The following is a 14,879-nucleotide window of genomic DNA, read 5'->3' as shown; positions in this document are numbered from 1 at the left end:
CCACTTCTTCTTCCCATCCTTTCCTTATAAGAAAAAGAGTGTGAAGGGAAAGAGGACTAAATTAGGCCTCCGGGATGCACACTCATCAGACGAAACGCGGAATTGCTTCCACTTCACGCCATTTCATTCTGTGTGGTCGTGGTATTTCACCGGGCGAGCCGGGCCAATTCGTGCGAAGTTGTTAAAGCGGGCTCTACCACTGTTAAACGGGTGACAGAGGACGTCTTTTATCGATGCATTCAATCATCACGACGGTGGCTCCACTGACATGACTCTTGTGAATCATCTTTATTCCATATTCCTAGTTAGCTTGCGAGCTAACTAGGAATATGGAATAAATGTCCGTAAAAATTTTACTTTTCGTGTTTTTTTTCTTTCGTTCTTATTTTTATTTAGGTTACTTTTTAAATTCTCACTTTCAGTGGTCATTAGATTAACAGTTATATAAGTTAAAATGTAACATTAGATATTTAATTAATAGCAAACCTAGTTTTATAACAAAGATGCACTAAAAAAATAATCTGGCAAGCGCCAAGCAGACCGTGATCTCGGAAACGGTTTTTGTGTAATTATTAATTATACGAATACGATGGAATAGGAAGTTGCTAATTAAAAGAAGATGCGTATTTCGACAGCGCTTTATTACATCATGTTCTGTGCCGCGGTTTCCCTTGCCTTGCATAACTTAGCAAGAGAATTAAGATGTTAAAGTTCCCACGTTTAACTAGATTAGGGTTACCAGATATGATAAGTTTTGAACAACTCTAACTGGAAAAGTTTAAGGTTTTATGTATATTTCTGTTTAGAATTACAGTCGGAGCGATATTCCATCGTTTTTGTTTTTTTTTTCTGGTTCAATTTAATTTATTTTTTGAATTCCACTCACAAATATATTTGTGCATATTACAGTAAGATATTTTAACAAATAACAAAAGGCAGTCCCATTTATCTGTTACTTCCATTATATTGTAGTTGATCGCGGCCTCCACAAACTTCCGTACACGTGCATGGAATTTTGACAATTGTTTGTCAGAGTTGCCATTTGTAAGGCTAATTATGCAGATATACGAGACACATACAAATTAGTTAATTTGCTGAATCTGTAAGAACTAGAATTGGGATCATCGTTACACAATTCTATAGAACTCCATTTATTGACTATTGATTATTTGTTTATATAATCGTAAGTCGCTTTTTCCTTAATTTACTACTACTGATATTGTTTAAATTGAATTAAGGAAAAACTAAAGAAGTAAGTGTTCTTCCAGGCTATGTTCTACATATGTGCCAAATTTCAGAGATCTCTCAATAGAGCCGTTTTTGAGATACTTTCAAACAAACATCTCTCCATCTAAAATTAATTTATAATATTTATAATAACTAAATATTTTAACTTCTTCTTCTTGTAGTGCCTCTTCAGTCTTGAAGGTTGACCGCTTTATATTTTAACTAACCTCATTTAACTGGAAAGCATCTTTACCTGTTAGGTATAAATTTATTAAAATATAACTATGAGTTTCGTTACAATGACTCTATGTTTATTTACACGTTTCTTGTCTGTGGGAACTTCCATGTAACATCCAGTATGGTGTTAAAAACCGTAACATGCGTTAACATTGTGACAGTGTACACCGAGAGTAGCCGTCGCTATTTTGTCTAGATCTAGAATCTAGACCATATCAATGGTGCGACCGCGTTATATTAAATTTAGAGCAGTGACTCTCTTTATACTTTAAGATACATAGAAACTAAGTAAAGTGTATAATTTTGAATTTGTGAGGAACTTGTTAAGTGTTTTATATAATATTAATGGAAAGTATAAAGGTTTTAACGGTCAGATCTATCACTACTTATTTCCCCCAATCAGATTTTTTAAAAAGTTTTTAAACTTTGTGTTCCTATTCTTGTGGTCTAATGGTCTTAACTTGAACATTAAAGTTGTTATTATTGGTTGAAATCGTATGAAAATTCAAATATAAAATGCTAATATTTCTCATATACCTCATATTATCCTTTACGAATAGTATGGTCATATATAAGATTCTTCTACAAGCATTGAGTGTTCATGCTTAATACGATGTTAAATCTCATACACAACGTTATTAGGTAATTGGAGACCTTGTTTGTGGAGGTAGCCTTCGTCTGGTTTATGCCAATTTCAATAATAAATAGCCGGAACAAAACGACGCCATTATTCGACACTCAATTGTGAGCACTCCTTTGTTCTTTGTCATGCTCGGAACATACAAGAATGGTTCTGATGGAAATCGATATGAGAAAAATTTCTGATTTTAACTTATGAACTGTGATTGTTTATGGATATTTTCATTATTAAAATCACTCTGTTAAACAGTAATCTACCTATACATATAATTAATAAATTATTAAGTAACAGCTTTCTTGCAGAACGTAGGAAACGGAACGGATCGCCGTAAAAATCTTCTTGCCATCCTCGTCGATTGTCAGTCAGGAAACTTTGATCAGATCAATATAAGTAGACATACACATGCTATGGAAGTTCTACTTTATGTTGTCTCTCCACTGTTGTTACAAAAGTCAAGCGTCAGAATGTTTAGTAAGGGGACAAGATAAACGTTGTCATTTTAATAAAGCTAGTGATGCGCCGATACACTAGCACAGAGTCGAATTTTCTTCCTAACACTACAAATGTAAATAATTCAATTCTATAACTGTATTTCTTTATTAAGATCTTAAACGCTAAATAATATTGCATACCATTAATGCTGCTGATTTGAAACCTATTAAACACGCAAAAAAGCTACTACTGAGTTTAGTACCAATCCGATTACGACAATGGTTAAAGCAAGAGAGATAAAAGTAGGTGAAATTACAATTTCGCAAATCAGAGCGATGTACGGATGCCAACAGTTTGCAAAAACATTGCGGTTAAGTATTACAGTAACAGTTGCTACTGAGCCATACATATTGGGGCAGCGTACTCCATTTTGTCCACCACCGTGACGTAGTTCGAATTCATAAATACTTCCTACCAGTGACATGACCACTCAGATCATACGGCAAGCGAAAAACAAACTAAATATAAATTTCATTGTAAGGCCTTTAAAGACTTAAATCGCTTGTCATTGTTTAAAAAAGTAATTTTGTCTCTAGCCAGTAGCTGAAATGTACAGATTAAATTTAAGCGTCACAGATAATCAAAATCATAGTCTGACATTTGCTTACTAACGTTTACATTATTGCTATTCCTTGAAAGTGGAGTAAACTTGTTGAGCATACGAAAATAGTTTAAAAGTTGCGTAAATATGAAAATCAGCTGGTATAAGATCTACGATAAACACGACACAAAAGTGACAAATGATCTTACTTGGCACACTTCTTTACAATCTTATCTGCATTCAAATGAGAACAGTATAATTTTGCGAGTTGGTCAAGAATTAACTAAAATTATTTGCTTATTGTTATTCACAGTAGATAAAATTATTTAAAGTAATTTATAAAAATTTCGTATAAATTTCTTGAAATCTGACGATTTTTCGAAAAAGACTGTATGTAGATGGAAAATAACACAAATGTTAGTAAAGCTTGGACGGGGCACTAGTATTACGATAAAACGAGAATTATAAATTAAAAAAATACAGGTCAATCGGTCAGTGAAACATTTAAAAAAATAGACTAGACCGCTTCCGATATTATCCTATATGCACAGAGAACAAAAGTATAGAGACTTCAGTGTCTAAATTTTTCAGAATTAGAAATATAACAATATGTTTCTAATCTGGTGATTCAACAGTGGAAACCCACGGTAACATTATTTTCGAGTCAGTCAGAGATAAAGGAGGATTAGGATGTCTATCACATCGCTTGGCACAATAAATTCGGGCAGGAGGTCGCCGGCCTCAACTAGTAAGTGGTTTGATTTCAGTTCACCTTGACTGTATTATTGATTTATTTTATCCATATCAGATAGTTTGGGCCTAAAAGTGTCATTAAACGAAGTTAGAATCATTCATATGACTTTTAGGGACATTAAAATACTTTTTTTTGACATAATTCAAGGTTACTTTACATATTTTCGTTGTCTTCATCGTTCTCCTCGAAATAAGTCAATTATCACGAACGAAGTGTAGAAAACTAATAGATAAGTATGAAAAAGTTTGAGTAATTGAGAAAATATATTTATCTCTGTATATGTTTAGTCTGTGTACGCACAGAGCACGCGCGCGCTTTCACAACACTTTCTCGACGTTAACATTTGGCTCAGAGACGTTTTAATGCGCCAACAACGTCGCGCGCCATGGTAAACCATTAACCAAGCAAAATGACAAACAAAATATTAAAAAATATATATTTATATGTTTGATATTGAAAATGTTTGATGCATTGGCATGAAAAATTACATAGGCTCCGATGTTTTGTGAAGGAAAGCAACACTACTGTAAGCGGTATTACAAATTAGATTCTTATCTGGTGCTTCCGCAAACAGAGTGAATTTAATCGAGCGCAGTTATCTTTCAGCTTGTGACTGCTTGCTTTAAGCGTCACGCACAAAGTGTGCTACTTACTTCCTATAGACCTTCTGGTAGACCTCCATGCTACGTGTGTGATAATCATCGCTTATGCATTACATTAGTTTGTGTAACTTTATCACATTGTAGTTAGATTTCCGCACTAAATATGTTTGCTGCGAGGCCATTTTCACAGGACTTAATGTCTGCCTTTGAGACGAATTAATAATTTTAAAGAACTCACAACATCAGTTTGTTATTTTATAGTGTTTCGAGAATGAAGAGGACAGTCATGATAAATTGTTTTGACATATTGACATTGATACTGTTGTTTACAGGACAGCTATACTATGTCGGGGCCTGGAGGCGGCAGCGGACGGGCGCGCCCCACGCTGCGCAGGTCCAGTAGCCTCATATCCTGGCGATCGCTTAACACCGACTGCGTAAGTTCTCTCCACAATCGTAACGCTTGTTTTACTAAAGTATTGTCATCCCTTTCATTCCCTTTGACAACGCAGAGATAACTATGTCTATTAAACATGTATCACTGCAGTTGGACTCTATGGTTTAACTACTAGACGGCTGCTAATATTAAGGTAGGCTTCCATTGTGCTTGTTAGCTTCTATTGCTCAAAACATATCATTAGATTTCAAGTTTATCTTTTGTTGCATGATTATTTAATTGATTTCAATTGTTTAATTTTGATACTATGTTATTTATGATTAATTTAAGAAAACATTGAATAATACCTCGAAATAACATATCACGCGTAACTAACGTCTTGCGCAGGCGCACGCTACTCGTGACCCGAGAGCACTTGACCGCTGCCCGCGGCCGCAGGTCAAGGCCACGGGGTTCAAATAACAATGGCCGCCAATTTGTTTCACTTAACGACTATAATTAAAGAACCAGTAGCTTATTGTTGTATTTTGAAAGGCTCTAAGGAAGCGGGGTCACGGAATATTTGTGTTTTAACGAATTTGTTGCCAATTTAACTATGGTTTATTCAATTTATTGATCAATTGATATGAAAACAATAGGTTTTATTTTCAAATGTTTTTATTTTGTTAGATAAAGTACTATAAGCGTGCAATTAGTTAATTATTGTTGCGAAAACTATTCATAAAATCTATATTAATTAAGCTAGCCGTGTAAATTATATCACTTATTATTATGTAATGATTTCTAGATGTCTATCTTATCTAGTGAAAATCCTAATTAATTTAAAAATATCTTGACGTGCGTGAAGTGAGATTGGAGAGGGGACCGGGGCAGTGGGGCGGGGGCATGACGTACAATTCATCATAAAAGTCTGGTCAGAAAGCGTTGCTGTGCGATATGCAATCTGTAATATATCGCATCGCGTAACGCGTGACGAAATGACAGACAGACAGACAGATTTTGTTATATCAGTCCGCCACGCCCGACGTGTATATAGCTAGAGAAGAAAGTTGACAGCGAAAATGCACTGGTCTACAACTATGTTTCTCTATAATGACATACCAATGTGATTGAAACAGGTGTAACAATTGGAAAACGAGTCGTTAAATTTCTTCAGGCACTTTTCTCTACGGTGATATTTAGTTACTATAATAATAATAACAACAGTTCATATCTTAATAAAGCTTTTCGTATCGTGTGTTTGGTTTTAATTTAAAGGATACAAACGTACGCTTTTTTCACCAGCTATAGTTAATTTTTTTTGTTTGGAAATCTAGTTTCATCATGATTTATTTTAAACAACTCCATCTCTTTACATACACTTACATACATTACATACTGACTTACATACGCTGGCTAATTAGCCTACGTGTTCTTCCAGACTATGTTCTACATCTGTGCCAAATTTCAGCGAGATTCATGCAGTCATTCAAAGAAGTCATTCGAAGATTGAGAGCGTAAATTAAGTTTTTGTTTAACCATGGATATATTTGGTTTATTGATAAAGTTTTTGCGCAATAACTTTAAGTTATATAAATTATATTTTTTCGACAAGGCCTGTAAATTTTCATGAATATTCTGGAAAGTGAATTTGTTTGGTGACTGTTTTGCTTTAATGGTCTTACAAGAATTGAAGCTTTACAAACATGAAGTGACAAAACACTGGTCTGTGACGTTGTTGCGGTTTCTTGAAGTCGTTAACAATAGTGTTTGTCTTCATACGTATATAAAATAGCTATATGTGCGGATTGACAGTACTGATTTATCAAATATTATAAATAATTAAAAGATGTTAATTTAATTAAATACTAATGAACGAATACTGAATAAACAAATATTGTTTGAAGTCGTTTTGTAAAACTCTTTAAAATAAATCAATCTATAACTATACTAATGTTGTAAATAAGGAAAGATTTTTATTTTCTTTATGACGAATAAAGCCAAAAATTCCCTTGCAAATTAAACCTACATTATCGCTGGAAAAATAGGCTATAATTTTACTATTTTTTTTTTATCCGCGCGTACCAAGTCGCGTGCAAAAGCTAGCTAATATTTAATTGAAGACAATAAAAAAACTATTGTTATTTGACGTTCATTAACGCACACAGCAGTAATATCGCGACATAAAATCTTATCTGAATGCTTTCTTATCGTTTGAGCTGATTGTCATCTTAATTTCACAACGAAGTGCATGGAAACTGTTTATAGCTTTTCAAGAGATGGCAATTAAAAATTTTGTACTCAAGTGTTGTAATGTAAAAATATTTAATTGACAACTATCGACGTCGAAGGCGACAGCAAGTTATAATATAAAGTAAGTAACCGCTGGTTTCGGAGGCCAAGATTACTGATTAAAATCTCTGTCATTATCTTTGACAAAATATAAGTAGCAAGCTTAACAACTATGTTTTCAACGGGAATTTTGGTCTGCGAAACCCACGATAAGTCTTCTTTCATAACTCTTACGATCCGTGCATTTTGCTACTATTTTTTGTTTCTTTTTAGTTGCCGTTACCTTCTAATTTTATATTCATAGTTGATACAAATTCAATCAGGTCTTTGTTTACTGCGGTAATTGCGTCGTTCCGGTCATTGGACAGTAGACGGACATCACTAGCCTCGCCTCCCGGATGTGCTTGTTTGTCTAAAAGGAGGCGTTCAGTTCAAATGAGGTTGATTTACCTAGAACGAACCTTCAAGGAAATAACTGTTATTATAACAGCTTTTGTTGAAACTTATTTTAGTCTGAAAAGACTAAATTTATAGCGTACTACATATACATAGTGAAGTTTGAAGTTAAAGCAAATAGTTAAGGGTACGGATTATCGATCTAGTGGTTTAGGGTTCAGATCCTACCATTCGCGTACTGTCGCCCTAGTAGAAGTTTCGAGGTTATGTTCTTTTATGGAATTGTTAAAAGAAACGTAAGTAATTTAATAAAAAATCTACTTTTAATATTAAAAAAACGCAACTTTGTACGGTAGGTATGTAGTCAGGGCAAGGACTTTTCAGTTCTCAGAAGCAATTTATCTTACAGACGAGTTGAACGACTCTTGTTTGTGCAAAAAGCGGGCGAGACGTCCCGCATTCAAAGGCGGCCGATACTTGCGCTGTAATCAAATTTATTCCAACGTAATACCAACAGATTGCACAAGTAAAAAAAAGTACAATTTCCACTAGGCAATTGCCACTTTGACTGCGTCTGCTTTGTATGGAGCCCCGTACCTTAATCCCAGTGCGGATGTAAAAGTCGCGAGCGTTTCTGTCGCGCGGTTAGCCGTTAAGTGGAAATAGGGACTAACAGAGAGATAATTAGACACTGAGATTACTTTATTTAAAGTTTCGATTAAAATAAAAAATGTTTTTGCAATATTTATGAACATTTAATTTACTTTATGTTTAAAATGAATTCACAATGGTAAAAAGAATGATAGTTAATGCATGTAACTTAGCGATAACTCAATAAATGTAGGGGGAATTTATCTTAAAATGAAGAATAATGATAACATATGTCTTTTTCGAAAAGGACACAGGTTTATATAAAAATAAGATTAATTCATGCGATTTTACATTTGCTTGTCTTATTATTACATGTAGGTAATTTGATTATTATATGTATAGTTTATATAACATATAGATTAAGAAGGTAACATTGATATTGTTTATGTAACACGGAAGAGCGGGACCTCTAATCACAAGCCCGTTATGTATGCTTAAATGCAAGTCCCGGCACAAATGTTAGTATGTACCATTTTTGTTTAAGCAATAAATCATTTTTCAGTTTTTTTTTTCATAATTTTACGTAAATAAAATAATTGCATGTAAATATAACACAATAATTGTTATCTTATTTATTAGCGAGAGGAAAATTTTCCTCTGAAATTACGACGCATCTTGTTGCGAGGTAAAATAGCAAATGTACTTTAAAATTGTGGAGTATTAAGAAAGTTCAATTACTTAGTTAAAAAACCTTCTGCAAAAAATCAAATTTATGATCCACATTAATAAAGGCACAGATTTACATTGAATATATAAAGTCATAAAAATCTTACAATATTATGAAGCAATGTTGCAATATATATACTTCTTTTATCATTTTTCTCGATGATTTTTTTACATCTCATTGTTTTATCTTATCTTTTTAACATATCCTGTGTTGAGAAGATGAAATGCAATTTGGCGATGATCTAACACGTTTACTCATCAATAAAAAATCAAACATCACCTTAGTACCTAACACAATGTGCTAAGTGTCAATTAAGGAAGTAACTAAGTGAGGATTTAGAATATACATGTTACACTGCGGGACTATAAGTAATAATTAAACGATTTTTGTATTGCAGTTGGTGATATTAATCAGTTACTCAAAATAGAGTTAGATCGTATTTTCATTATTCGATAACTCGGTCGTTATAAGCGGGAAGTCCTCGCTTACAGGCTATTGCCTCCTAAAAATGATAGGACGATGTGCAACCTTAATTCGGGGACTCAATTGACGTATATAATGCGGTTTAAGAAAAAATAATGACTATCATCTAATGCATACGGGCGCTAACGAACACTGAAACGGTTATCGCATGCCATCGCTATGGTATGCTTGATATTTCGTACTACGTGTGCGGACGCTAACGACTTATGGAAATGCACCCTTAAAGCGTTCGCAATTTTAACATGTTATCCTTCTCATTCTTATTATAAAAGTTTTTGGCACATGTGTTCAGAAACTCACAGGTGAGGGTAACAATAAACAAATTAATCCTATCAGCTTATGATTGATTCGATAAAATTATGTAAGAAAAGATTACGCATGATTATGACACTATCGAATTATGACACTTATTATGTCATCAGTCATATTTGTTTTGCAGGAAGTTATGGGAGTTACGTGGCTCGGGAAGCTTGATTGAATATTAGATAATGGTAATCATAGCTGGATTAGTTTTTACTTTAGTCGTCGGTTGCGACTGATGACCTTTATCAAGACAAAATCATCCATCTCTATCACGAAAGAGATGTGTATCGTCTATTGGCTTTTTAGCCGATTTTAAAAAGGAGCAAGTTATCAATTCGTCTGTATGTTCTTTTTATGTGTGTTACCGCGTAACTCCGCCCCTGGTGCTCTGATTCTGATTTTTTTAAAATAACAAGATAGTTAATAAAATCTTTAGTAAACCTTTATCCCTTCGTATCTTAATTTTTTTTTGTTAGTTAAAGAAGAGAAAACTAATAATGTTTTTCTTCTATTGATTGTAGATGCTTACAATCTTATAGTTAAATGGAATTTTTAATTACAGATTAAAAATAAAAATATAACATCTTAGTCTAAAGTTATTATAAACAATCTTTCTTGACTTTCTTTTCGTTTTAATATAACAGTGTATCTGTTTATTGTATGTATGAATCATTATTTATTCAATTGTTGGATTCACTTCGATATAACTTTCGTAATAAACGGGTTATGTGTTATTTTCTAAATATACATATGTATGTATGTATTTTAGAAATATTATATTGTATATGAATAAATATATATTTATTGTAATACATTTTTATTGGTTGCGTCACCGGCAAATGTGTTTATTTGATATTAATTACAAAATCCATTACACAAAATGTCAATTAGAACTAATTTTGTGTTCGATTATAAATTTAGTAATTATGTAACGCTTCCTTTTACTAGTACTAGTATATTTATAATACAAGTTTTATATTTTCTTATAATTATACACATACCGTGAGTTTGAAATGGATTTTTCGGTTTGGATAAATTTTTGATGTTTTGAATAAAAATATGTTACAAATCGGTCACGTCTGTAACATTGTAATGCTCGTGGGATTCGAAATGTGCACCTGAAGAAGAAAGAGGTGTCAGGTTGATTGCGTGAGGTCGACACAAAGGCTTATTGGCTGCGTTAGGCCTGCGCCCGCGCAGCCTGCCTGTCCGAGAGAGAGGCACAATGCCTCGCCCGTACTGACACCATCATTTATCAAACATATGAGATATTTCTTACTTCTACGACATTTTGTAACAGTCATCAAATAGATCATTAAAATACCCTTAGTGCGGCACTAATGAACACAATAAATAATTAGAGTTTCTATTCTGATTTATATACTACGATATAAATTCAGAAATATGCGTCTTGCGTGTGTTTGAATTGAATCCGCATAGTGTTTACTTTGCCTTTCTTTTAAAGTGTTGCTTAACTGATCGTAATCATTCCGTTATTCAAGTCCACTGCCGCTCTGATGTGCTGGGTCAATGGGAGATTTACTTCGTGCCCGGGTGCCTTTGAATTTCCCCTACACAACATATGTGTTAAATATATGTTTGAAAGTAGTAAATTATTGTCACCCTATCCAAGAGTCTACTCGATTCACAATTCAATTTCGATACCCGCCACGCCAGCCAGTGTCGCGCCGACCGTTGACGACGTCGCATGTCGGGCGTTAATGTTGCTAGCTCACATAAACTTTACGAGATTCGAGTGATTTGATCGAAAACAAACATATTGCTGTTCCCTAATTTTCGATAAACGAATTAAAGTGTTGTGAAACAGTGGTCCGTTTGTATCAAAACATATTTCGTCTGGACGAAAGACTAACTAAACTCGTGTTTCGAATGTTAGCCGGTATTTAGTTTGGTAAAAGTGAGTGTGTGTGGACTCCGATGGTTCAAATAGGACTTGACTAGGGTTTTTTGTTTCGTGGACTGAGGCCTAAGTGGGCATCAAGATCACAGATGTTGAAGTTGGTAAGTTTGATTGAATGTTGACCTGTGACTGCGCACACGCACAAACACTTCAACCGGATTTTTAATCGCTGAGTCTATTGTATTCTTTACTGTTCATTCATAAATTGCGATTCGGTTTATTGGAATTTTTATGTCCGTTTTAATTCTTGTTTGAATTTTAAATTCATGGCAACACTGATTGCAGTTTCATTGATATGTTCTCCACGTATCTGATTATGATAAGATAATTACGATTCAACCGTATCATAATGTGTAAAGTTAAAGAGTTGATAATAATTAATGTTTGTGGAAGTCTATTATCTAGTATGTAAATAATGACGTCATAACCTTGTAAGTTTTTAGAAGTAGGGGTTTCGTGGGTTTCCACTAACGATACACATGTATACGTGTTTGTTTTAGTAAGTTTATATTATTTTAGTTTTCTGAACTTACGGAGATACCATCTTTACTGATCCTGGTAGATATATTCTTTCGGTTGCATATAATTTGTTAAATGAGGCTCAATGAATTTGTCTACTGCCTATCTTAAAAGTGTAACACGGTCGTGAGAGCACGTTTATTTCAATTGCCATATCGTTTACGTAATGTCATAGTAAACTCTCTTTTCGTGTGACTGGTTTAAGTAATTAAAGTATGAAATATAATGAACCAATGCTTTGCGACGTTTGTAAACACGTAAACTTATAACATACATAGATAACAATAATTGTGACAATGTTTATAGGTTGTCTGTCTGAATATTTGTAAATGCATTCATGTTCTTTTATTAAAAGTACGGGTTTCATTTGTAAAGAGAACTACGTGATTTTTTGTGTATGTTACAAGTTCCAACGTTCTTTGAGTTACTTTGCTTCTCGTCGGCTAAATTATATCAGTAAAAATGCTAAATTTCAAAACTGTAGCTGTTACATTTTCTAAGGTAAGCGACCGTGACCCAGAGGCGGGCGTTTTCACTTTTTATAAACGGACTAATAGTTTCCCTCGACTTTATAGTGACAAGATTACACGTCTAATTTATTTATATATTTTTTCAACCGATGTGTTTTCGCTCCGCAAGAGAGGAGTTAAATGGGGAACTGATTGGAACCCAGGACCTGCAGATTACTTGTCAATTGCTTAACCCCTGAACCACCGACATTCTACTGACTAACATATATTTCATATAACATTAATTACACATTTTAGAAAATAATAAATAAATGAGTCGATTAACTAACATCCCAGTTGTATTGTTTCCCGAAGCAATTCGTTGCTTTTAACGTGTTATATTTGAAAGCTATATCTGTTGCGTGAGAAAGTACGTAAAAGTCAGTGCTCTCACTCAGTTCAGTTATAGCAGCATCACAGATTACAGAATATTAATGGGCGAGTAAAAGTAATTCGTCAATAACTGTTGCATTTGTTGCGTTGTGAATTCGTGCATCAAACGATATTTCGCGTTCGAGATATACCGTGCGGTATTTATTATTTCACTCTTTGTAATATCGTATACGATAGTGACTTGCGTAATTTTAATTGTTTTTTTTTTATTTCAAGGTTCTCGTTGCGCATTTATATCGTGCAATTACAACTTTGATAGGTAACCGGTTTTTATAACTTGTAAAAAATGTGTTAACTACTAATAGCCTAATGTTTTGTGAATTTGGACTTTAACAAAGACTATTGTAACAAAGTATAAGCGTAATGAAATAGGAGATTTAAATGAATAATAGTTTGATTTATTTTCCATTATTGTTAATTAAAAAAAGAATATTTGAAATTTTACCACAAATTCTCGTAATTTTGAATAAACGCATCTAAATTTTAAGTTGTAGTTTTATTCAAGTATCAAAGAGTACTTATCTTTATCTGTATTGCTGGATAATTTATTGATGTTCACTTAAAATTAACTATTATCTAAGTAACTTAAAAGCTTTATAAACTGTTATCAAAATTATCCGTTCAGGTTTAGCCATGGATTTTTAAAACAATATATTATTAAAAAAAAAAACAATATTAATAATAACGTTACTTTAACAGATTAAAAAGATAAAAGCATCTTTAAACACTAGTAATTTGTTCTCTGTAATAATAAAGTGTCCGAATAGCAAAGAAAATATTAAAAAAAATATTTAATGTGCTAAAACTAATCTTTTGGACAGCCAAAAGATTAGTTTTAGCACATTAAATATTTTTTTTAATATTTTCTTTGCTATTCGGACACTTTACTCATTTGCATTACAGAATGCAAATGCTAAAACCATTACCCGCTTTTTTAACGTAATGATAATGGCAACTCTTAACATTCAGCCACCGGCCACGTTCGTTCGCAATTACGAAAAATTGTTTTTAATGTTTTTATAATCTGTGGATCACGGAGCGTTTTGACATGCGCAGGTGCCCCATGTCATTATGTCCTCTGCATGAACTTTGCTGTTCTTTGTTTTAAAAAAAATCTTCGTGGAACTTTGAACTGATGAGCTACTGCATTTTCCTGTTCAAATTGCGGAGTCAATTACGTTTCGAATGGAATAAAGCTTGTGCCTCATCACGTGTGTATGATAACTAAATAATTGACATTATAAATAAAAGATACATATTTTTATTTTCTTATATTCAATGAATTTTATTATTTACCTTGCTACAGACATTATTAACACTAACGAAATATGTATATTATATCTAGTGCATACTATTCGAATTAAATGAAAATGAATTGAACGAATATTTACGCAATTTACTGGCTTGGAATGTCGTTATTGTCCTATTTTGTATATGGATTTATTTTCGAAGATGTTTAAATTTATGTTAAAACCATGTCTGTATTTAATAATTCTGTAATTACAGTCTTATAAAGGTAAAATTGTTTACATAGGTTTGTTATCATTTATCATTTTCATTTAATTTAACTGTACGTTTGTTCTGATTTCGCGTGTCCGGTCTGATGGCAGTGGCAATGGCAATGCCGCGCCGGACGTGTTCCGGACCGACCTTTCTCCTGTCACTGAGGCATGCTGCTGTTGCGTGATCATGCATCATTTACCTATTTTTTTTTAAGTTTCATATTAATTATATCTGACGTCTTTAATTTTTTAATAACTCTTCAGATTTTCGTGCATAACATTTATGACCAACCTTTTTCCTTTTTTTTTTTTTATTTCGTTATTTAACAAAAATTTACCATGTTTATCGTATCTCGGTAACATTTCCAGTACAT

General features: G+C 33.2%; 1 protein-coding gene across 2 annotated transcripts in view; it reads left to right on the top strand.

The window, feature by feature from the left end:
* Window positions 1–14,879, top strand: part of conu (Rho GTPase-activating protein conundrum) — a 64,444-nt gene that overhangs the window by 5,270 nt on the left and 44,295 nt on the right. Inside the window, exon 2 of one of the 2 annotated variants that reach the window (XM_013321350.1) lies at window positions 4,826–4,930. In XM_013321350.1, the coding sequence (XP_013176804.1) occupies window positions 4,826–4,930 (105 nt within the window). Of the gene's footprint in view, window positions 1–4,825; window positions 4,931–11,351; window positions 11,684–14,879 lie in introns of those variants that run through there. The other variant, XM_013321351.1, reaches the window with a different exon arrangement.

This window comes from Papilio xuthus, unplaced genomic scaffold (assembly GCF_000836235.2).
Source record: "Papilio xuthus unplaced genomic scaffold, Pxut_1.1 DF825946.1, whole genome shotgun sequence".
Lineage (NCBI taxonomy): Eukaryota > Metazoa > Arthropoda > Insecta > Lepidoptera > Papilionidae > Papilio > Papilio xuthus.
The sequence above is the reverse complement of the archived record's forward strand: the minus strand, read 5'-3'. Positions and strand labels throughout refer to the sequence as shown.